Here is a 23,471-nt window from a genome sequence, read left to right on the forward strand (position 1 = left end):
ACTAGTCACAGTTTCCGGGGTTCCCTTGGAGTGGCCTCTTTGCTTGTCTGTCTGTATTTCTATTCATTCTACCCTTCCTGCTAGCATCTTGTGTGCTAGGAACCACAGATCACAACTGCTTAGCTAGTCTCTCCCTCTACCCGAGTCACCCTGCTCACCACAGCCAGGTTCCTGCTGGGTGCAGCCTTCATGTGTCATTTTCCTATTTAAGAGTCCTCCTGTCCACCTGCCTCCTCCCCAAATGTTAACACCTTTTCCAGACTCACTGCAGATTCCTTTTTTCTTCTGGTTTATTGAAAGTGTTAGCTTGCATTTGGGCGGCCAGTGCTCTGCTCATTTCTGTGTGACTTTGAGGGAGCCCCCTTTAGCTCTTTGGCTCATTTTCTGATTCATACAGTTGGCTTGGGCAAGTGTTTTCAAACCTGTTTGCACAAAGGGACGCCTGGGTGGCATAGTCGGTTGTGTTGGACTGTTGGTTGCGGCTCTGGTCATGATCTCAGGGTCGTGGGGTTGAGCCCTGAGTGGAGCGCTGCGGCAGGCTCTGACTCAGCGTGGAGTCTGCTTGAGATTCTCCCTCTGCCCACTCCCCACCCCAACTCTTGCACATGCCCTCCCTCTCTCTCAAATAAATCTTTTTTTTTTTTTAATATTTATTCATTTGAGATTCATTCGAGATGATTCTTGAGATGAAGAGTCATTCATGCTTCTTGACAGGAATCACTTTAACAGATGACTGCTGGGGCATAAAGACCAAAAACAGAGTCAGCAACCACACTAAAGGCCGACCATAGCTCTTCACCTCAGCCGTCCAAATCACTCTCCAGCAGAAATAAAGAGCGAGCCTCAGAGTGATGCCCCCGCCAGCTACTGCTGGGGGGTCGGGACAGGTGGTTGGGTTATGGACATTGGGGAGGGTATGTGGTATGGTGAGTGCTGTGAAACGTGTAAGCCCGATGATTCACAGACCTGTATCCCTGGGGCAAATAATACATTATTTGTTAATTAAAAAAAAAAGCATGAATGAGTAATACTTTCACTGCCATTCAATAAATGAGGAGCTGTCAAACTAGAGTGAGGGATTTAATTTGAGCCTTAGTGACCAGTTACTTTCTTCCTTTTAAAAAAATCTGAGGTAAGGGGGGGAAAAGCAGTCTAAATATGCAATAAAGGATCTAGAATGGGCACATAAGTATTTCTTAGTTGTTAGGGTAATGCACTATTAGAGGCTATTTCCTGTTTCCCTGTCCTGAACACTTGTTAGAGTTGAAAGGGTACTTGATGATATTATTTCGTAATAGGAAAAAAGTTTTGTTTTTAGATTTTATTCATTTATTCGACAGAGAGGCAGCGAGAGAGGGAACACAAACAGGAGGAGTGGGAGAGGAAGAAGCAGGCTCCCTGCTGAGCAGGCATCCTGACGTGGGGCTGGTGGGGCTCCCCTGGGATCATGACCTGAGCCAAAGGCAGATGCCCAACGACTGAGCCACCCACACGCCCCAGGAAAAAGTTTAAGATTAGTAGTTACCTAGGGCTAGGAGTGGGGTTGGAGAGTTGGTGTCCGGGATGATGCTAACGGGTACTCTGCTGATGAGTACCATGTTTCTTTTAGGTGTGATGAAAATATTCTAAAATTGATTGTGGTGATAGTTGTACAACTCTGAATATACTAAACACCATTGAATTGTGCACTTTATTTTTTAAAGATTTTATTTATTTATTTGACAGAGGGATAGAGCCAGAGAGCACAAGCAGAGGGAATGGCAGAGGGAGAAAGAGAAGCAGGCTCCCTCCTAAGCAGGGATCCCAGCGTGGGGCTTGATCCCAGGGTACTGGGAACCCGAACCAAAGACAGATGCTTAACTGACTGAGCCACCCAGGCACCCTGAATTGTGCAGTTTAAATAGGTGACCTGTAGGGTGTATGAATTTGTCTTTATGTTTTTGTTTGTTTGTTTGTTTGTTTTTTAATTTATTTTATTTTTTTTAATTTATTTTTTTGTTTGTTTGTTTTTTAAAGTAAGTTCTATGCCCAGTGTGGAGCTTCGAGCTAACAGCCCTGAGATCAAGAGTCCAGGGCTTTACTGACTAAGCCTTCCAGGTGCCCCTGAATTATGTCTTAGTACAACTTTTACAAAAACGGAGTAAAAACCAGAAGTACTAAACTTGTGTTTTAAACTTTCTCAGGTGTTGGAACTCCTGAGGAAAAAGTCCTGGCTTCATTACCTGTTTAGCTATATGAGCCCAGGCATATGATTTACCCTCTTGGAGCTTCATTGGCCTTATCTGTAAAGTGGGGATGAGAATACTTTATAGGATCATTACCAAGATAAATTACACAGGGCATATGAAAGTGGACGTACTAAAATCGCCAGTAAATTATATATTTATGTGTTTAAGTTAGATCTATATTTTGATAATGTGCTTTTTTTTTTTAAAGATTTTATTATTTATTTGAGAGGGTGTGGAAGCAAGAGAACACAAGCAGGGGGAGAAGCAGACTCCTGTTGAGCAGGGTGTCCCACGCTGGGCTTGATCCCAGAACCCTGGGATCCCGACCTAAGTCAAAGGCAGACGCTTCACCGGCTGAGCCACCCAGGCGCCGCATGGATAATAGATGCTTAGTCTGAAATGTCTTTGAGAGTTCCCAGCTAGCCGTATGCCGTATGAACACTTACTAAGGCTGAGAACTGATTTGCATGATGAGTAAATAGCAGAGTCCTCAAAGACCAGATACCGGAACGCTCAGTCTGTGGTCTGTTGCTTTGGGTCCAGACAGATTGTCAGGTCGCCTCTTACTGCATGTCTGCTTCTGGCTTCTGTTCTCTGGCCAGGGTAATTGTTGTTTGTACACTAAAGACAGTGTATAGTTAGTGGAGTGGAGCTGTGGTTAGCAGGAAAGCTGTTACCTGGTCGTGCTTTCAGAGGGCAATGAGCCTGATAGTCGGACTGGCTCCGAAGGGAGTGAGCTCTCTGGCCAGGAGCGGGGAGCCAGCAGTCCTAGGAATCAGCTCCAGGAAACAAATCCTGTCTTGGTTTCTAGCTCCCTAGAACTGGACTGTGGGTAGATTCATTTAGCTTCTAGTCTCTGTCTTCAGTGATGAGGCTTCATATTTAAAGTCTGGCTTTGAGGGGCGCCCATGTGGCTCATTCGTTAAGCATCTGCCTTCTGCTCAGGTCATGATCCCAGGGTCCTGGGATTGAGCCCCGCATCGGCCTTCCTTGCTCAGCAGGAAGCCTGCTTCTCCCCCTCCCACTCCCCTTGTTATGTTCCCTCTCTCACTGTGTCTCTCTCTGTCAAATCAATACAGTCTTTAAAAAAAATAAGTAAAGTCTGGCTTTGAACATGTGCCAGCCCCACTGACGGGGCTAGAATGCATTTCACAAAGCCCGTGAGATGTGTGATAAGGGTTCAGTAATACTTGGCACTAGTCATGTACTTAGTGATTTAAAATTTTTTTTTTTTTGGCAGAGTGAGACACAGTGAGAGAGAGAACACACACACAGGGAGTGGGAGAGGGAGAAGCAGGCTTCACATTGAGCAGGGATTCTGATGTGGGGTTCAATCCCAGGACCCTGGGACATGAACTGAGCCGAAGGCAGAGGCTTTAACCCACTGAGCCACCCAGGTGCCCCTTGGTAGTGATTTTTAATGGATCTGTTTATTAAAAAGTCTGTCAAGAACTATGCTTAGGGAGACACCTGGGTGGCTCAGTTGGTTAAGCCGCTGCCTTTGGCTCAGGTCGTGATCCCAGGGTCCTGGGATCGAGTCCCACATCAGGTCCTTGCTCAGCAGGAAGCCTTCCTCTCTCTCTCTGCCTGACACTCTGTCTGCTTGTGCATGCTCTCGCTCTCTCTCTCTGACAAATAAATAAAATTAAATTAAATTAAAAAAAGAACTATGCTTAGGATTAAAGAATATTAACCAGGATGAAGGATTATTTGTGTCTTTGTATGTTTTTGTGTACATATTCTTTCAGTAGACTTTTATTGACGGTTTACTGTCCTAGGCTAAAAAGTACAAAACTGAGGAGCATAAAGGGAAGGGAGGGGAAAAATGAAACAAGATGAGATCAGAGAGGGAGACAAAACATAAGAGACCCAATCATAGGAACCTGAGGGTTGCTGGACCGGAGGTTGGGGGTGGGGTAGCTGGGTGATGGGCATTAAGGAGGGCAGGTGATGTGATGAGCACTGGGTGTTGTATGCAGCTGATGAATCACTGAATTCTACCTCTGAAAGTAATAATACACTATAGTTAATGAACTAAATTTAAATACAAAAGTAAAAATTTAAAAAATACACATAGGTGTGGCCTCAACCTCCAGTGTGTGTCACTAGTTGGGGAGGAGACAAGGTAAAGGATTATTGCGATACTGGAGGGAGGGTGGACCAGAGAGAGCTTCACAGGGGGCTTGAACTTCGTGTAGATAATGGATTGACCAGCCCAATGACCGCACTGGGGGCTAGATGGTGGCAGTGTGGCTGTGGTCACAGCAGTGTGCAAGGTGAGAGGTGATGGTGGCTGAAAGTAAGAGCGGCAGCGGGGATGGACAGATGTGGACGGATTCTGGAGCTATTGATAAAACCGAGCAGACAGGATATGAGGGCCAAGGGAGTAGTTAAGAATGACTTGTGGGGGGGGGGGGAAATATATATATATATATATAGAATGGCTCCTGGGTGAAGGGAGGTGTGCGGGTGAAATGGGTGATGGGGATGAAGGAGGGCACTTGTGAACAGTGGGCGTTGTATGGAAGTGTGGAATCACTGTATTGTACGCCTGAAACTAATATTACACTGCATGTTAACTCACTGGAATTTAAATAAAAACTTTAAAAGAAAAAGAAAGGAAGGAAGGAAGGACTCCTGGGTGTCAGCTGATGGGACTGACCATTGAATCAGAGCCCAGAGGAGGATGGACAGGTTGGGGGAGAGCAGGGGAGTGATGAGCTGATTTTGAAATGTGAATTTGGAGGATGTTAGGAACATTCCAGTGCAGGTGGCCAGGAGGCTGTTGGAGTGTCCAGGCCTGGAGTGCTGAAGAGAGACCCTGAGTAACAAGCCACTGGGGCTCATCCTCTTTGTTGCTGGAAGTGCCGTAGGTGGGAGAGCTCTAGGAGGGAACACAGGTCTTGTGAGGAGGGAGGAGGACCCTGTCCGAAGAGGAGACTTGCGGAAGAGCAGCCAGAGAGTGGTTATTTGGCCTAGAACTCATTTCTGCTGATTTCCAGGGCTCAGGATAAATGACCCTTCCCGAGGGTAGCCATCTCTCTGACCCTGTCTGAAAGTGGCTGGATGCCCCTGCTGTGCTCCCATCAGCCTGTGGCCTGTCCGTCTCCAAACGCAGCAGCTCGCACACGGCTCTGTTACAGCTTCTGCTGTGCTCCGCTCCTGCTGCTCTGGGAGGACCGAAGCCGTGTGTTCTCTCCTGGATTTGTGGGGCTGGAATACACAAAAGAAGTGACAGTTCGGTCAGTGGAAGAGCGGAAGGGCGGGAGGCAGAGTCCTGGAGATGGTTGTGGCCAGCCGGCAGAGGCGGTTGGACTGTAGTGAGGAGCACGATTCTGGTCAGGCCGGCTGAGGCTCTGGTCGTACCTCATGTAACCTTGGCCAGCCTCGTTTCCTCACCTGTGACGTGAGAATGCTGATAACCGCTGACAGAGTCGTGAGGACTGCAGGAGATGGTGCATTCTTTGTACGGTCCTCTGTCCGCCTCTAGTATTTATGGCACCGTTTGCCCAGTGGTCCAGTGATTACTTTTTTTTTTTTTAAAGACTTTATTTATTGATTTGACAGACAGTGATCACAAGCAGACAGAGGCAGGCAGAGAGAGAGAGAGTGAAGCAGGCTCCCTGCTGAGAGGAGGGCCCCATGCGGGACTCAATCCCGGGACCCAGAGATCATGACCTGAGCCGAAGGCAGCGGCTTAACCCACTGAGCCACCCAGGCGCCCCAGTGATTACTTTTTATTTGTCTGAATTTAGGGAGGGCAGAAGTCAGTTCTTATTTATCTTTAAATCCTATGCATTCGGCATTTAGGATGTTCAGGAGCTTTTTGTTGAAGTGAATTGGTGCATATTAGAGATGGGTCACCTTGCTGCTCTGAGTAACCCAGACCCCGCCCAAGTGTTGACCCCTGGGTTTCGCTCCTCGGGCTCACTGGAGCCCTGTGCTTTGGGCCACTCTTCAGAAATCTGGTTCTGAGAAGGGATCACAGTGACAACTTGTTAATGCCAGGCCCGGTGTGATGTGGATTCGGGTAGGTGTGTCTCCTTGGGGCCATACGCTTGCTGAAGAATGGGTGGCAGTTCTCAGTCTTGTCTGGCATATGCTGCCAGCATAGGAGCGCTTCTGGCTCCTGGGCGGGGGCGGGGGTGGGTGATGGGGGGGCAGCTGCCCCTCCTGGGGATGGTTGATATTCGCAGTGGGAACAGGAACAGATGGGGCAATTTTTGATCTGTGGGGTGGAATGTCTGGAAACTGGAAGGCTTGTTATTCATGCCCTAACGTCCCTTAAAATTAAAACAAAAAGAATACCCAAAACATTGGGGTAAATGATGAAATAAGAAATTAATAACAGCAAAAAAACCCCAACTCCCGTCCTAGCACTGGGCAGAACTGTTCTCCATTTCTCTTCAGACACTGTTCTAACTGAATTCAGGCCACTGGGATATCCTAGTTTTGAAAATGTGGACACGCGGAGACTGCTGGCAGCCGTGCGTGCATTCTTCTGTGCCGTCATGGCACAAAATGTCCACACTCAGGGAGTTCCAAGAGGTGCTGCACAAAGCGTTTGGTCCATTTTTAACTGCCACATTTGTTGAAAATTTGCAGCATTTTCAAATGAGTTGGTTCTCAGGGATCTTGCAGAGTTCAGGAGAAGTCTGTCAGTGTAACTAGGAGAACCAGTTTTGTGTGATTATTATTATTTTTTTAAGATTTTATTTATTGATTTGAGAGACAGAGATCACAAGTAGGCAGAGAGAGAGAAGGAAGCAGGCTGCCCGCTGAGCAGCGAGCCCGATGTGCTGCTCAATCCCTGGGATCATGACCTGAGCCGAAAGCAGAGGCTTTAACCCACTGAGCCACCCAGGCGCCCCAGTTTTGTGTGATTATTAAAGAGCCATACTTTCCTACCTTTTTTCCCCGACACATTGAACCATGATCGTTAATTGGGGTCAGTAAGGACTTTGATCCCATGTTCATTGCTCTGGAAGTAAGATTGGTCCCATTTGCTGGTTAGGCAGCTGGGCAGGGAGTGTCAAGAGTTGAAGGATGGGGGGACCGAAGGAGTACAGGGTTAAGAGGAAGTCCAGGCCCCTCTCTGAAGCCAGGGGGCAATTTAAGAAAGCATAGAGGTGGGCGCCTGAGTGGCTCAGTGGGTTAAGGCTCTGCCTTCGGCTCAAGTCATGGCCTCAGGGTCCTGGGATCGAGCCCCGCATCGGGCTCTCTGCTCGGCAGGGAACCTGCTTCCCCCCTCTCTCTCTGCCTGCCCCTCTGCCTATTTGTGATCTCTCTCTCTCTGTCAAGTAAATAAATAAAATCTTTAAAAAAAAAAAAAAAAGCACAGAGGCAGCTGTCACTCCATGTGAGTTGAATTGGCTGTAGGATCCTTGCGTAATGCCAGCCCCATCTTCGGCTTTTGCGCTCCTGCAGTTCTAACTGGACAGTCTTCACGATTTCTGGTCTTTCTGGATTAATGCCACACACATGACAGGCTTGAATGGAATGCACTCTTTCTCCAGTACTTCACCATATGATGAGAGCATTTGGTGATGCCATCCATAGTAACGGCCCAAGCCTAGACAGATACTGTATCTGAAGCCATATGTTTCCTTGGTCCCTGCTCCAGTGATTTTAAAACCTATCATTTCTTGGTCATTACTAATTAAATTAGTCAAGGAAATCTTTTGAACATATTCCATATTCCATGTGCAAGGTTTGTATGGGATTCTGGGGATATATGCTGAGCAAAAAACAAAACAAAACAAAGATGTGCCCTCAAGGAGTTTAGATTGGTGGGGAGGTAGACTTAAATAATTACATAACAAATGTGAAATTTAACTATGGCAAGGGCTCGGAGGAAGAGAGAGACATGGGGCTGTGAGAACCCAGTAACAGAAATGGCCCTTGTCCTGAGACCTGATGAATACTCAGATTCACAGGGCGGAGAAGGAGAGAAGCATTCTGTAGAAGCAGCATCCTGTGGAAACACGTCAGGGTGGGAAGGAGCAGGTATGGGAGGCTGAAAGAAGGCCAGTGTGGCCAACACGCAGACTGAGAGGAGAATGGTCGGCAAGCAGAGTGGGCAGGTGGGTAACGGCCAGGCTGCACAGGGCCTCACAGGCCGTGTCAGGGCACCGTCTTCATCCCACCAATAACGCAAACAAACTGTGCGCTGACATGCTCGCTGCTTCAGTGGAGAACGGATTAGAAAGTGGGCGGATGCAAGTAGACTGGCTGGCAAGACCACCTCCAAGTAGGAGATGGCAGCTTGAACGAGGTGATGCTGGTGGAGATTCTAGAAACATTGAACTGGTGATACTGATCCAGTTTGGTGGTAGGTTGGATCTTGAGGCTGACGGAGAAGGGAGGTGTAAAGGGAGACTGTTAGGTTGGCCTCTAGACTACGTGTTCTCCAAGGGAAGCACGGAATTGGCAAGGCAGTACATAGCAGTACTCATTGTGGTTGGAGCCTTTCCTGGAGTGCCATGCATTGGAAGATTCCCACTGAACCCTCAAGGGTTTGTTGGGGTGACAGCTCAGCGACTTCTGCCTCAGGGGACCCAGGGGAATAAGTCACAAGAGGTAGCTCGGCTGGAGTTGAAGAAGCCCCAGCCAGAGTGCTTCCCCGTGCAGCCAGCCCTTGCTCCTGGGCCGGAGGTGTTTTCATTTTTTTATTTTTTCCCTTCCGCCTCCTGTTGCAACACCCTTTGAGGTTTTCCCTGGGGACTTTCTATGATTCTTGGTTTGACATGGTTTCACTTGGGTCTAGCAGATATATTCACTGATCATTTTGTCCCATTTTTCCTTCCTTCCATGTAAGGGGCCATGTGACGTCCTCTAAGGACACGGACTGAGACAGCTACCAGGTTGGACTTCATCTCCACATATACTAGCCATGCTGGTCGGGTGTCTTCATCTGCAAAATGGAGATAATAGTGGGCCTAATAACCCCACTTCAAGGGCTTGCCATAAGGATTAAAGGAGTTAATAAGTATCAAACCCGTTAATGCCTGACACACAGAACTCAAGAAATACTTGTGCCTGGGTGGCTCAGTAGGCTAAGCTTCTTGATTTCCGCCCAGGTCATGATCTCAGGGTTGTGAGATTGAGCCCTGCACATGGAACCTGCCTAAGAGTCTCTCTGCCCTGCCCCCTCTGTCCCTCCCCGCACCAAGAAAATATACTTATCATTATTCACCTCTCAATCTCAATAAGGGCTGGTCCTTATAACTATCCTCTTTCGCATTTACAGAGTGGACGTTTGTGATTTCTGTAGTCCACAAGTGACCCCCGAGTCATAATTTACTAATTCGTGTGTTGATAGGGAAGAGATTGTATTTACTTATTCAATTGTAAAGATCAGGTTGGATAGCCTTGAGTCACTCATCCAGTAGATTTTCCCATAAAGACAACAGCTTATACACATTCAGAATGCAGCATGATCGGGAGTGGGGTGTCCATGTGGGAATTTGATCCTGTCCTCTAACCCACTTCGAGATTCATGTTCAGACTCGGTGCATCCAGACGTGGGTGCTCCTGTACCCTTGTTGGTAACTGCTTCCCCTTGCCTCCATTTGACTGTGCTCATTCTCCCAGAATCAACAAGCAACGGATGTTATAACTCTTTCTCTTTCTCAGACTCATTGAGATATTAACTCCATGTCTGTCAGTCCTTTGGTTTTCTGTGTAGTTCAGAAAGCTGTGGTGGGGGCGCCTGGGTGGCTCAGTTGGTTAAGTGTCTGCCTTCGGCTCAGGTCATGATCCCAGGGTCCTAGGATTGAGCCCCACGTCAGGTGCCCTGCTGAGCAGGGAGAGCCTCCCTCTCCCTCTGCCAACTCTCTCTGCTTGTGTGCTCTCTCTCTGTCTCAAATAAATAAATAATTAATTAATAAATAAAATGGTTTTAAAAAAAAGAAAAAAAAAACATCTGCCTTTTGCTTAGGTCATGATCCCAGGGTCCTGGGATTGAACCTCGTGTTGGGCTCCCTGCTCATTGGGGAGTCTGCATCTCCCTTTCCCTCTACTCTCCCCACTCCTATTGTGCGCTCTCTCTTTCTCTCTCTCAGACAACTAAAATCGTAAAAAAAAAGCTATTGTAAAATACAGGAGTGAGGGGGCACCTGGGTAGCTCAGTGGGTTAAAGCCTCTGCCTTTGACTCAGGTCTTGAACCTGGGGTCCTGGGATTGAGTCCTGCATTGGGCTCTTTGCTCGGCAGGGAGGCTGCTTCCTCCTCTCTCTCTGCCTGTCTCTTCGCCTACTTGTGATCTGCCTGTCAAAAAAAAAAAAAGAGGAGTGAGGACATGGGACATAGAGAGTAAGACTCCATTGTCTTTCCTGACTCTTCCCCACCACCCAAACAGATAGCTTCCCAAATTAAAAGAAAAAATTAAATTTTTTAAGGGGAGGATTTTAAAGTTTATTTATTTTTTTAGTAATCTTTATACCCAGTTTGGGGTTAGAATCCATGACCCTGAGATCAAAAGTCCCATGTTCTTCTGACTGAACCAGTCAGGCACCTGGGGAAGTTTGTTTTTTTTTTTTTTTTTTTTTTTGGTTTTTTAGTTTTTTTAATGATTCTCTTTGTATACAATGACTTATTGGAATCCCTTCGCCTATTTCTCTTCTTTGGACTGTTGTCTATTTTGTTTTGGGAATGGCTATTTGGTGGTAGTGATCATGGTACTTATTTTTTCCTGAGTTTTTGTAAGAATTGGATAGTGTATAATTTATAATTATTTTGAAGTATTAACCAGAGAAAGTTTAGATACTAGCGATGTTTGCCTACAGGTAGCTCCTTAAATTCTACTGCATAAGCACTTACATAGGTTTTTATTCTCAATTTGTTACCAACTTTCAGCAATTTACTTTCAAGAGAATCAGCTATGGTGGGGCTCCTGAGTGGCTCAGTGGGTTGCGCCTCTGCCTTCGGCTCAGATCATGATCTCAGGGTCCTGGGATCGAGCCCCACATCGGGCTCTCTGCTTGGCGGGGAGCCTGTTTCCCCCTCTCTCTCTGCCTGCCTCTCTGCTTACTTGTGATCTCTCTCTCTGGATCAAATAAAATATAGTAAAATCTTAAAAAAAAAAAAAAAAGAATCAGCTATAGAGAAAGCTTTACATTTTGTACAGCATGCCGGAGCAGTCCCTTCCTCAAATGGGGTGTTCTTTTAAGGAAGCCATTAGTCTACTCTCTGGGTCTTGCAGTGGGTTCAAAGTACTTTGTGTTGCAGGAGATAAAACACTATATGATCATTTCTAACTTATTGTGGGCTTCTAGAAAATAAATTCTATTTTTTTTTAAGATTTTATTTTTATTTGACAGAGATAGCGAGAGAGGAACACAAGCAGGGGGGAGTGGGAGAGGGAGAAGCAGGCTTCCCACTGAGCAGGGAGCCCAGGACGTTGAGATCATGACCTGAGCTGAAGGCAGATGCCTAACAACTGAGCCACCTAGGTGCCCTGTAACAAATCCTATTAAATGAAAAATGCCATTTCTTTTTCCTTTGCTTCAGATATTCCTGTATACTCTGTCTTACGGAATTAGGGCCACCTTGGGTGTCGCTAACTGCAGGAGCTTCTGATCCACAGAAAAGAGTTGAGAGTAGATTCAATTTAGTTTAATGTGGGAAACAGGACGGGGGGGGAGTAGAAATTTTTCTTGTGACAGAATCTTGAATAATTGTAACTCTAGAATATTTGAATTCTTTATTTACTCAGAAGAAAGGACAAGAGAATGGAAGCAGTCAAGAAGCACAGATACTGTTATGACCAACAGTGATAACTGTCATTTCCTGAACAAGTGTGCCAGGCGTTTGCATACATTTTCCTTCAAGCCTCATATTAGGTAGTATTGTTTCCGTTTCCATAGGAGCAAATGAAAGCTCAGCCAGGCGAAATGACACTCCCAAGGTCATGTCTGTAGAGCAGAGCTGGATCTGAACTGTGGCTCCATTTCTGTATTCTTTCTGATGTTAGTGCCTACACTGAGAGAAGTTTGGAGAAGCAAGGGAGGATACAAAATTTATTAGTATTATGCTGTATTAAAAATACAGCATTTTTTTCTGGTATAAAAAAAGTAGATTTTACCCTAAGATGCACATCGATTCCCACCTAATATGTGGATGCAAATACATTTGCCCCCCTCAGATTTTCTGTTTTAGCAGAGAAAACAAGTGTATTAAATGTCCATTTGAGAGCAGTAGAGCAACTTGCAGGAAATAAAATGTCTGTGGTGTGTCTTTTTCGCACTTTGGTGCCAAATGTGATTGAAAGAAATTGTGTTTTGGAACCTTTAGGGACGTTGGCTCTTGGAAGTTGCCTTTCTGGCTGGATGAAATTAAACTGAGAATAACAATCAGTTTTTGTTGTTTTTTTTTTCCCATTTTATTTTTTCAGCGTAACAGTATTCATTCTTTTTGCACAACACCCAGTGCTCCATGCAAAACGTGCCCTCCCCATTACCCACCACCTGTTCCCCCAACCTCCCACCCCTGACCCTTCAAAACCCTCAGGTTGCCCCAACCTCCCACCCCTGACCCTTCAAAACCCTCAGGTTGTTTTTCAGAGTCCATAGTCTCTTATGGTTCGCCTCCCCTCCCCAATGTCCATAGCCCGCTCCCCCTCTCCCAATCCCACCTCCCCCCAGCAACCCCCAGTTTGTTTTGTGAGATTAAGAGTCATTTATGGTTTGTCTCCCTCCCAATCCCATCTTGTTTCATTTATTCTTCTCCTATCCCCCTACCCCCCCATGTTGCTTCTCCATGTCCTCATATCAGGGAGATCATATGATAGTTGTCTTTCTCCGATTGACTTATTTCACTAAGCATGATACCCTCTAGTTCCATCCACGTCGTCGCAAATGGCAAGATTTCATTTCTTTTGATGGCTGCATAGTATTCCATTGTGTATATATACCACATCTTCTTTATCCGTTCATCTGTTGATGGACATCTAGGTTCTTTCCATAGTCTGGCTATTGTAGACATTGCTGCTATAAACATTCGGGTACACGTGCCCCTTCGGATCACTATGTTTGTATCTTTAGGGTAAATACCCAGTAGTGCAATTGCTGGGTCATAGGGTAGTTCTATTTTCAACATTTTGAGGAACCTCCATGCTGTTTTCCAGAGTGGTTGCACCAGCTTGCATTCCCACCAACAGTGGAGGAGGGTTCCCCTTTCTCCACATCCTCTCCAGCATCTGTCATTTCCTGACTTGTTAATTTTAGCCATTCTGACTGGTGTGAGGTGATATCTCATTGTGGTTTTGATTTGTATTTCCCTGATGCCGAGTGACGTGGAGCACTTTTTCATGTGTCTGTTGGCCATCTGGATGTCTTCTTTGCAGAAATGTCTGTTCATGTCCTCTGCCCATTTCTTGATTGGATTGTTTGTTCTTTGGGTGTTGAGTTTGCTAAGTTCCTTATAGATTTTGGATACTAGCCCTTTATCTGATATGTCGTTTGCAAATATCTTCTCCCATTCTGTCAGTTGTCTTTTAGTTTTGTTAACTGTTTCCTTTGCTGTGCAAAAGCTTTTGATCTTGATGAAATCCCAATAGTTCATTTTTGCCCTTGCTTCCCTTGCCTTTGCCGTTGTTCCTAGGAAGATGTTGCTACGGCTGAGGTCGAAGAGGTTGCTGCCTGCATTCTCCTCAAGGATTTTGATGGATTCCTTTCTCACATTGAGGTCCTTCATCCATTTGGAGTCTATTTTCGTGTGTGGTGTAAGGAAGTGGTCCAATTTCATTTTTCTGCATGTGGCTGTCCAATTTTCCCAGCACCATTTATTGAAGAGGCTGTCTTTTTTCCATTGGACATTCTTTCCTGCTTTGTCGAAGATTAGTTGACCATAGAGTTGAGGGTCGATTTCTGGGCTCTCCATTCTGTTCCACTGATCTATGTGTCTGTTTTTGTGCCAGTACCATGCTGTCTTGATGATGACAGCTTTGTAATAGAGCTTGAAGTCCGGAATTGTGATGCCACCAACTTTGGCTTTGTTCTTCAATATTCCTTTGGCTATTTGAGGTCTTTTCTGGTTCCATATAAATTTTAGGATTATTTGTTCCATTTCTTTGAAAAAAATGGATGGTATTTTGATAGGGATTGCATTAAATGTGTAGATTGCTTTAGGTAGCATAGACATTTTCACAATATTTATTCTTCCAATCCAGGAGCATGGAACATTTTTCCATTTTTTTGTGTCTTCCTCAATTTCTTTCATGAGTACTTTATAATTTTCTGTGTATAGATTCTTAGTCTCTTTGGTTAGGTTTATTCCTAGGTATCTTATAGTTTTGGGTACAATTGTAAATGGGATTGACTCCTTAATTTCTCTTTCTTCAGTCTTGTTGGTGTACAGAAATGCAACTGATTTCTGTGCATTGATTTTATATCCTGACACTTTACTGAATTCCTGTACAAGTTCTAGCAGTTTTGGAGTGGAGTCTTTTGGGTTTTCCACATATAGTATCATATCATCTGCGAAGAGTGATAGTTTGACTTCTTCTTTACCAATTTGGATGCCTTTAATTTCTTTTTGTTGTCTGATTGCTGAGGCTAGGACTTCTAGTACCATGTTGAATAGCAGTGGTGATAATGGACATCCCTGCCGTGTTCCTGACCTTAACGGAAAAGCTTTCAGTTTTTCTCCATTGAGAATGATATTTGCGGTGGGTTTTTCATAGATGGCTTTGATAATATTGAGGTATGTGCCCTCTATCCCTACACTTTGAAGAGTTTTGATCAGGAAGGGATGCTGTACTTTGTCAAATGCTTTTTCAGCATCTATTGAGAGTATCATATGGTTCTTGTTCTTTCTTTTATTAATGTGTTCTATCACATTGATTGATTTGCGGATGTTGAACCAACCCTGCAGCCCTGGAATAAATCCCACTTGATCGTGGTGAATAATCCTTTTAATGTACTGTTGAATCCTATTGGCTAGTATTTTGGCGAGAATTTTTGCGTCTGTGTTCATCAAGGATATTGGTCTGTAGTTCTCTTTTTTGGTGGGATCCTTGTCTGGTTTTGGGATCAAGGTGATGCTGGCCTCATAAAATGAGTTTGGAAGTTTTCCTTCCATTTCTATTTTTTGGAACAGTTTCAGGAGAATAGGAATTAGTTCTTCTTTAAATGTTTGGTAGAATTCCCCTGGGAAGCCGTCTGGCCCTGGGCTTTTGTTTGTTTGGAGATTTTTGATGACTGTTTCAATCTCCTTACTGGTTATGGGCCTGTTCAGATTTTCTATTTCTTCCTGGTTCAGTTTTGGTAGTTTATATGTCTCTAGGAATGCATCCATTTCTTCCAGATTGTCCAATTTGTTGGCGTAGAGTTGCTCATAGTATGTTCTTATAATTGTCTATATTTCTTTGGTGTTAGTTGTGATCTCTCCTCTTTCATTCATGATTTTATTGATTTGGGTCCTTTCTCTTTTCTTTTTGATGAGTCTGGCCAGGGGTTTATCAATCTTATTGATTCTTTCAAAGAACCAGCTCCTAGTTTCATTGATTTTTTCTATTGTTTTTTTGGTTTCTATTTCGTTGATTTCTGCTCTGATCTTTATGATTTCTCTTCTCCTGCTGGGTTTAGGGTTTCTTTCTTGTTCTTTCTCCAGCTCCTTTACGCGTAGGGTTAGGTTGTGTACTTGAGACCTTTCTTGTTTCTTGAGAAAGGCTTGTACCGCTATATATTTTCCTCTCAGGACTGCCTTTGCTGTGTCCCACAGATTTTGAACTGTTGTGTTTTCATTATCATTTGTTTCCATGAATTTTTTCAATTCTTCTTTAATTTCCTGGTTAACCCATTCATTCTTTAGAAGGATGCTGTTTAGTCTCCATGTATTTGGGTTCTTTCCAGCTTTCTTCTTGTGATTGAGTTCTAGCTTCAGAGCATTGTGGTCTGAAAATATGCAGGGAATAATCCTAATCTTTTGATACCGGTTGAGACCTGATTTGTGACCCAGGATGTGATCTATTCTGGAGAAGGTTCCATGTGCACTAGAGAATGTGTATTCTGTTGCTTTGGGATGAAATGTTCTGAATATATCTGTGATGTCCATCTGGTCCAGTGTGTCATTTAAGGCCTTTATTTCCTTGTTGATCTTTTGCTTGGATGATCTGTCCATTTCAGTGAGGGGAGTGTTCAAGTCCCCTACTATTATTGTATTATTATTGATGTGTTTCTTTAATTTTGTTATTAATTGGTTTATATAGTTGGCTGCTCCCACGTTAGGGGCATAGATATTTAAAATTGTTAGATCTTCTTGTTGGACAGACCCTTTGAGTAGGATATAGTGTCCTTCCTCATCTCTTATTATAGTCTTTGGCTTAAAATCTAATTGATCTGATATAAGGATTGCCACCCCAGCTTTCTTCTGATGCCCATTAGCATGGTAAATTGTTTTCCACCCCCTCACTTTAAATCTGGAGGTGTCTTCGCGTCTAAAATGAGTTTCTTGTAGGCAACATACTGATGGGTTTTGTTTTTTTATCCATTCTGATACCCTGTGTCTTTTGATTGGGGCATTTAGCCCATTAACATTCAGGGTAACTATTGAGAGATATGAATTTAGTGCCATTATTAGCCTGTAAGGTGACTGTTACTGTATATTGTCTCTGTACCTTTCTGATCTACTACTTTTAGGCTCTCTCTTTGCTTAGAGGACCCCTTTCAATATTTCCTGTAGAGCTGGTTTGGTGTTTGCAAATTCTTTCAGTTTTTGTTTGTCCTGGAAGCTTTTTATCTCTCCTTCTATTTTCAATGATAGCCTAGCTGGATAGAGTATTCTTGCCTGCATGTTTTTCTCGTTTAGTGCTCTGAATATATCATGCCAGCTCTTTCTGGCCTGCCAGGTCTCTGTGGATAAGTCTGCCGCCAATCTAATATTTTTACCATTGTATGTTACAGACTTCTTTTCTCGGGCTGCTTTCAGGATTTTCTCTTTGTCACTAAGACTTGTAAATTTTACTATTAGGTGACGGGGTGTGGACCTATTCTTGTTGACTTTGAGGGGGGTTCTCTGCATCTCCTGGATTTTAATGCTTGTTCCCTTTGCCATATTAGGGAAATTCTCTCCAATGATTCTCTCCAATAGACCTTCTGCTCCCCTCTCTGTTTCTTCTTCTGGAATCCCAATTATTCTAATGTTGTTTCGTCTTATGGTGTCACTTATCTCTCGAATTCTCCCCTCATGGTCCAGTAGCTGTTTGTCCCTCTTTTGCTCGGCTTCCTTATTCTCTGTCATTTGGTCTTCTATATCACTAATTCTTTCTTCTGCCTCATTTATCCTAGCAGTGAGAGCCTCCATTTTTGATTGCACCTCATTAATAGCTTTTTTGATTTCAACTTGGTTAGATTTTAGTTCTTTAATTTCTCCAGAAAGGGCTTTAATATCTCCAGAGAGGGTTTCTCTAATATCTTCCATGCCTTTTTCGAGCCCGGCTAGAATGTTCAGAATCGTCATTCTGAACTCTTGATCTGACATATTACCCATGTCTGTGTTGATTAAGTCCCTAGCCTTCGGTACTGTCTCTTGTTCTTTTGTTTGTGGTGATTTTTTCCGCCTTGTCATTTTGTCCAGATAAGAGGATATGAAGGATCAAATAAACTACTAAAGGGTGGCAGAGACCCCGGAAAATGCGCTGTAACCAAATCAGAAGAGACCCCAAATTGTGGGGGGGAGAAAGGGGATAAAAACAGGTTCTTTCAGAAAGTGGTTGATTTTCTGTTTCTAGAGTTGCTGTTCTTCTTCTCTTCGCTCTCCCGTTGGATTTGTAGGTGTTTGCAATGTTTAGATAAGCTATCGAGCTGATCTCCTGCTACCTGATGTAGTCTCAGGCTGCTACTTCTCCGCCATCTTGACTCCTCCTCAACAATCAGTTTTTGACTCAAAGCCCTAATAAACAGTGAAGGGTTGATGTGAAGCATTTTGGCATCTGTAAACATTGTGGCTTATGAGAGCTTCATTATAGAATCACCCTCCAGAGCCCCCCATTCTTTTCAAGGTCAACAGCTTCCTGGCAGAGCCCATTTTCTGCCTTTCCTGAGGTGCCTTAGGTCTGTCACACTTTTGAGAAGATGTGCAACTTAAATGTGAACTTGGTAAGAAACTAGAGAATTTACTTTTTAAGAACCAGTGGAATGAAAACCAGGCTGCTTTTTAGCCTCTCAGCAGATTCTCAGGAGTGTTGACTGACGTTAGCTTTCACATGCTTTTGTCCTGGATGTGGCAGATCCTTGTACAGTGAAGCAGAGTTCTCCTGAGGGAATTCTCCTAATTTGTCCTAATCAGTTTTGTAATAAGAGACTGGTTTCCTACTACAGGTAGTGGGTATCACAACCATTTCCCCTTTTGTAGTACACCATTACCCTCTGGTGTAATAAACACCAGAGACCGTGTTTATTAGAACTAATACTTAGCAGGGAAGAATGTGACTTCTGGAGCTCATCAGGGATTGGACTATACCCTGGATTAGTGATTTATTTCCTTTAAGGAAAGTTCCCGAACCTCTTTAAGCCTCACTTTCTTCATCTTTAAAATGGAGACAGTACCAGTGCTAGAATAGTGCAGATTAATGAGATGCTAAGGAAGACCACTTACTTGGCACATAGTAACAGTTTAGTAAGTGTTAGTTGGCTGTTACTATCATTACGGTGAGGTGAAAGCGTGCAGTTGAAGTGGAGGCTGAGCCTGACAGACTGAGGAGGGCTTTGATGGCCGTGCACGGGCTTGGACACATCTGTTGTTTGCTGCTCCGAAATCCTTTTGTCTTCATGATTTTCTACAGGCCTCAAAGTAGATGAGGGTGCTCTCCGATCTGTGTTGTGGATGAACAAAGTTTTGTTGTAATTCTTCAGTGGCATTTGAGGCAGGAGCTCACATTTGATGGTGTGGCATTAGTGGCATTTGATGCTTTTCCTTGGGTGCTGGCTCTTCAGCAGCAGCGTGATCTCACTGTGTTATCCTGACCTCTCCTTACACAGTCTGAGCTCTGAGGGCAGTCTGAGGGATCATGGCAGTTTTAGTAGGAAGTTGAGCCCCGTGAGGAATCTTGGTGATGTTTCTGTCATCCCTCTCCGGAGCTGAAATTCCCACACGCTTCATCGAGTATGTGGCTTCTCAGTGACTTAGCTAGCTGCTCCATGTGTTTTCCCTTTTCTCTCTCACACCTGTTATTGGTCAGCAACTCGTTGCCACCATCCAAATGTATTTAACATTATTCTAAGGAAGAAGAGGAGTGAGTACTTTTAAAATGAAAAATGTGCACTAAGCTTTTGGGGCATTTGACAAAGATGATGATGATTGGGAAAGGTCTCCAGCCTTTTCCCTTTTTCTTTCAGGAAATGTTCTACTGGGTTGATACTCATCCCTCTGAGAATTCGGTTGCTTGTTGTGACAGTGTTCTGGAATGGAGAGCGCGGGTCTGTTGGAGGAGTCTTTCCTTTTTGTTTCTTGTGAGGGAAAGCCAGCAAGGACCTGGCCTCCTTTCCAGACACGCATGCTCAGGCTCACATCACTGTCATGATTTTGACCTTGCACAGGTCTCTTGTGCATTATCTTGCAAGGCAGGGAGTATAGGGCTCTTAATTCCATTCTTTTAGATGGGGACACTGAGACCAGACACTTGCCCAAGGTCCCTTTGATATCTTTGTAGGCTAGAACCATACAAAGGGTTCCTCATTTAGGCCCGTGATTTTTCCCGAAAGACCTGTATCAGAGATAGTAAATGCTATGTGCTTAACTCACTGCGCCATTTAAAATCCTACATGGGCTCCTCACTACCTTTGGACTAAAGCCCAAACTCCTTAGAATGGCCTAAAACTCACCACTCACCCTGCCGTCTTTCTCACCTCTTACAGAATTACTTGCATCTGTGTCTTTGCATCTCTTCTCTCTACTTGACCGTCCCTTGAACTCTTGCACATTCTTTAGGAGCCACTTGCCTAGAAGCATTGAGGGCATTTGGAGAAGCACTAGAAGCACTTGTTTGAACAGTCTCCCCTCTCCCAACTCCTCCTTCTTTTGGGAAGTTAGGCCCCCTCTTTGTGCTCCTGGAGCCCCACATCAGTACCTTTATTCATAGAATCCATCATGCGTTGTCCAGGAGTGTTGATGTTGTCTGTTCTCCCCCTGGACTGCAGACTCCTGTTTACCTAGCACTGGTAGGATTCATTTAAATTACCTTTGTGTCTTATAAATCTCTTCTTTCTTCCCATGAACAACGTCAGTTACCTTTAGAAGCCTAGCATCCTCTGCTTAAAATGTGTGTGTGTGTGTGTGTGTGTGTGTATAAATGTGTATGTATATACAAATACATGTATGACTTAGTTCAGAAGTGACTACGAGGCTTTATGGTTTGGAGGCTTCATACATCCTCGCTCCATCTAAAACCTACACACTGAGGCTCTAGATGCTAGTTGTGGCATTTCATTCTTGGCTGCCACTCTTTCTTGTGAGGTAGCAGCTATGACAGGGGTCCTAATCCTATAGCCCTGGGTATATTGTACATTGACATATTATAATACATGATTCTAGTCATTGATGTTTTCTGTATTGTTAATGCGGTTGACCTAAGTCAGTAATTCCCTTGGTGACATTCAGAAGCCACCGTAACTAAGGCAGGTGAGCAAGAGGATTTATTGTAAGGATGCAGGTGTGGTTCATGGAGCTGTGGGGCAAAGGTGTGGCTGGGCCTCAGTGGAGCCTGGGGTGCAGGCCATGGTTGAGGGAGCTTTTGTTTCCACTTAACCTTCTCATGACTCTCATTCTCTGCAGAACAGCCTTTTCTTTCTCTCTTTCTTTCTTTTTTTTTTTTTTTTAAGATTTTTTATTTATTTTTTTGAGAGAGAGAGATCACAAGTAGGCAGAGAAGCAGGCAGAGAGAGAGGGGGAAGCAGGCTCCCTGCTGAGCAGAGACCCTGATGTGGGCTCGATTCCAGGATCCTGGGATCATGACCTGAGCTGAAGGCAGAGGCTTTAACCCACTGAGCCACCCAGGCACCCCAAAAATACATTTTTTAAAAAGCTTGTCAAAAAACTCCTGAGGGTAGGGGCGCCTGGGTGGCTCAGTGGGTTAGACTTCTGCCTTCGGCTCAGGTCAAGATCTCAGGGTCCTAGGATCGAGGCCCGCATCGGGCTCTCTGCTCAGCAGAAAGCCTGCTTTCCCCTCTCTCTCTTTCTGTCTGCCCCTCTGCCTACTTGTGATCCCTCTCTCTCTGTCAAATAAAAAAAAAAAAATTAAAAACAAACAAAAAAAACTCCTGAGGGTATATGATGTTTTCGTGTGTATTGTGAAAGTATGACTTTACATTCTTCATTTTGAGCCCTTAAACAAAGAAAAATATTCATTTGTTCTTCTCTTTTAGGAAATTCACACAAACGAGAAGGAAGTAACAGAGAAGGAAGTAACTCTTCACTTGTTGCCAGGTAACGGTCCTGTTAGCTTCAGACCTCACGTGCAGCTCAAAGCCAGTGATAAATTATGTCATCCCTAGTATTGCTATATATAAGCTCCTTTGTTTTCATCCAGAGATTGTATAATAGGGATGAGCTGGACAAAAATGTCAAGGTCTTTAGTTTAGTCACTACATACCTAGGTCTGAATATTACAGCATCTGCCAAGAATTTTTCTTGTTTCCCCCCACACCCAAGCTGATGAAAATAAGCCTGGGGGATTTTTCCTTCACAAGCAAATTAGATCATTCTCAGGTGGCTATACTTAGATGCATCCAGTATTCTGGTCCACACTCGGGAAAATTCTGGTGCCTTATATTCCCCCGCGCTCTTCCTGCAGCCTCTAGCTGCCCTGGACTCGCATAGCCCCCAAGGCCTCCCCAGGCAAGCGTGGGCGGGCGGCCTCCCCGTGGTCTCTGCCTCGCGTCTGAGCGCCAGAGTCAGGCGGTCCTGGGGCTTACTAAGGGCTTTGCTCCGCAGTCATCACTGAGAGAGAGTCTCAATTGGCTAGATAGTTTTGAGATGGAAGATGGACTGTATACCTGAAGTTAAGCTTTACTTATTCCTGAATTCAGAGACAGAAACTCTTTGGTGGTTGTATCCCCTTCCACGTGTGGGGCTGTCCTGGGGGTTGTGAATTTGGTTCTTCTTCCATTTTCTTTATTCTAATCCCAATAGCTTTTTTTTCTATTAGACTTTTTAGGTATATTTCCCCAAAGCAATAAAGGCCTCATTCTGGTTACTAAGGTTTATTGAGAGGATATGAACATGCACAAGTTTCTGACTGATCTACCTTGTTTGGTAGATATATTGGGATCCTGAAACTTGGAAAAAAAATTTTTTTTCTGAGTTTAAAGGTGTTTTTTGTTTTGTTTTGTTTTGTTTTGCTTTTACTAATAATGGCCTAAACCGTAGTTCACATACCACATTGTCCTTCCTTTTCTTGGGTCATAGATCCTGGAACTCTCATTTTTACGCACATTCTCTCCTTCTCTGAATTACTTGATGTGCGTCTCCATTCCCAGACTAGACTGGGATTTTTTCCAGTTCCCACCTCCTCTGACTGGAGACTGTCTCCGCTCGCAAGCGGATCTCCATGGCGCAGCTTGCGGGCCTGCAGAGCCTCAGTGGGTGTGGTATTAGCCACTGCTTGCCGGGCTCTAGTCACCAGCACACGGCCATGGCCTGACCCCAGGTTGCCTGGTCTTAGGGAGACACTATTAGAAGCTGTTTCGCGCTAAGAGTTTAAAGCACAGGAAGCCGTGTTCACATATCTTCCACCTTGAACTAGTTGAGGCACTTTTTCTGAACTATTTTAAACTCTAACCAGGTCCTGATTCATTGTTTTCTCTGAGCTCTGTGGTCCCTCTAGAGGCTGACCTAGTGACTGAGCCACCTTCCCGTATTAACCCCTTGGGAGATGGAAAGATATACCATAATAGGCCTCCCTGATGTCTCAGTGGCTGAAACTCTTCTTTATTTTTTATTTTTTTTGAAGACTTTATTTATGGGGCGCCTAGGTGGCTCAGTGGGTTAAAGCCTCTGCCTTCGGCTCAGGTCATGATCCCAGGGTCCTGGGATAGAGCCCTGCATCGGGCTTTCTGCTCAGCGGGGAGCCTGCTTCCTCCTCTCTCTGCCTGCTTGTGAACTGTCTGTCAAGTAAATAAATAAAATCTTTAAAAAAAAAATAAAATAAAGACTTTATTTATTTGAGATAGAGTGAGAGAGAGCATGAGGGAGAAGGTCAGAGGGACAAGCAGGCTCCCCATGGAGCTGGGAGCCCGATGCGGGACTC

At 44.5% G+C, this 23,471-nt stretch overlaps 1 protein-coding gene across 1 annotated transcript in view; it reads left to right on the forward strand.

The window, feature by feature from the left end:
* The window catches only part of MTMR12 (myotubularin related protein 12), a 75,295-nt gene that overhangs the window by 10,536 nt on the left and 41,288 nt on the right, over positions 1-23,471 (forward strand). Inside the window, exon 2 of the mRNA XM_045999924.1 lies at positions 21,589-21,649. Coding sequence (XP_045855880.1) covers positions 21,589-21,649 — 61 coding nt within the window. The remainder of the gene's footprint in view (positions 1-21,588; positions 21,650-23,471) is intronic.

This window comes from Meles meles, chromosome 3 (genome assembly GCF_922984935.1).
Source record: "Meles meles chromosome 3, mMelMel3.1 paternal haplotype, whole genome shotgun sequence".
Classification (NCBI taxonomy): domain Eukaryota; kingdom Metazoa; phylum Chordata; class Mammalia; order Carnivora; family Mustelidae; genus Meles; species Meles meles.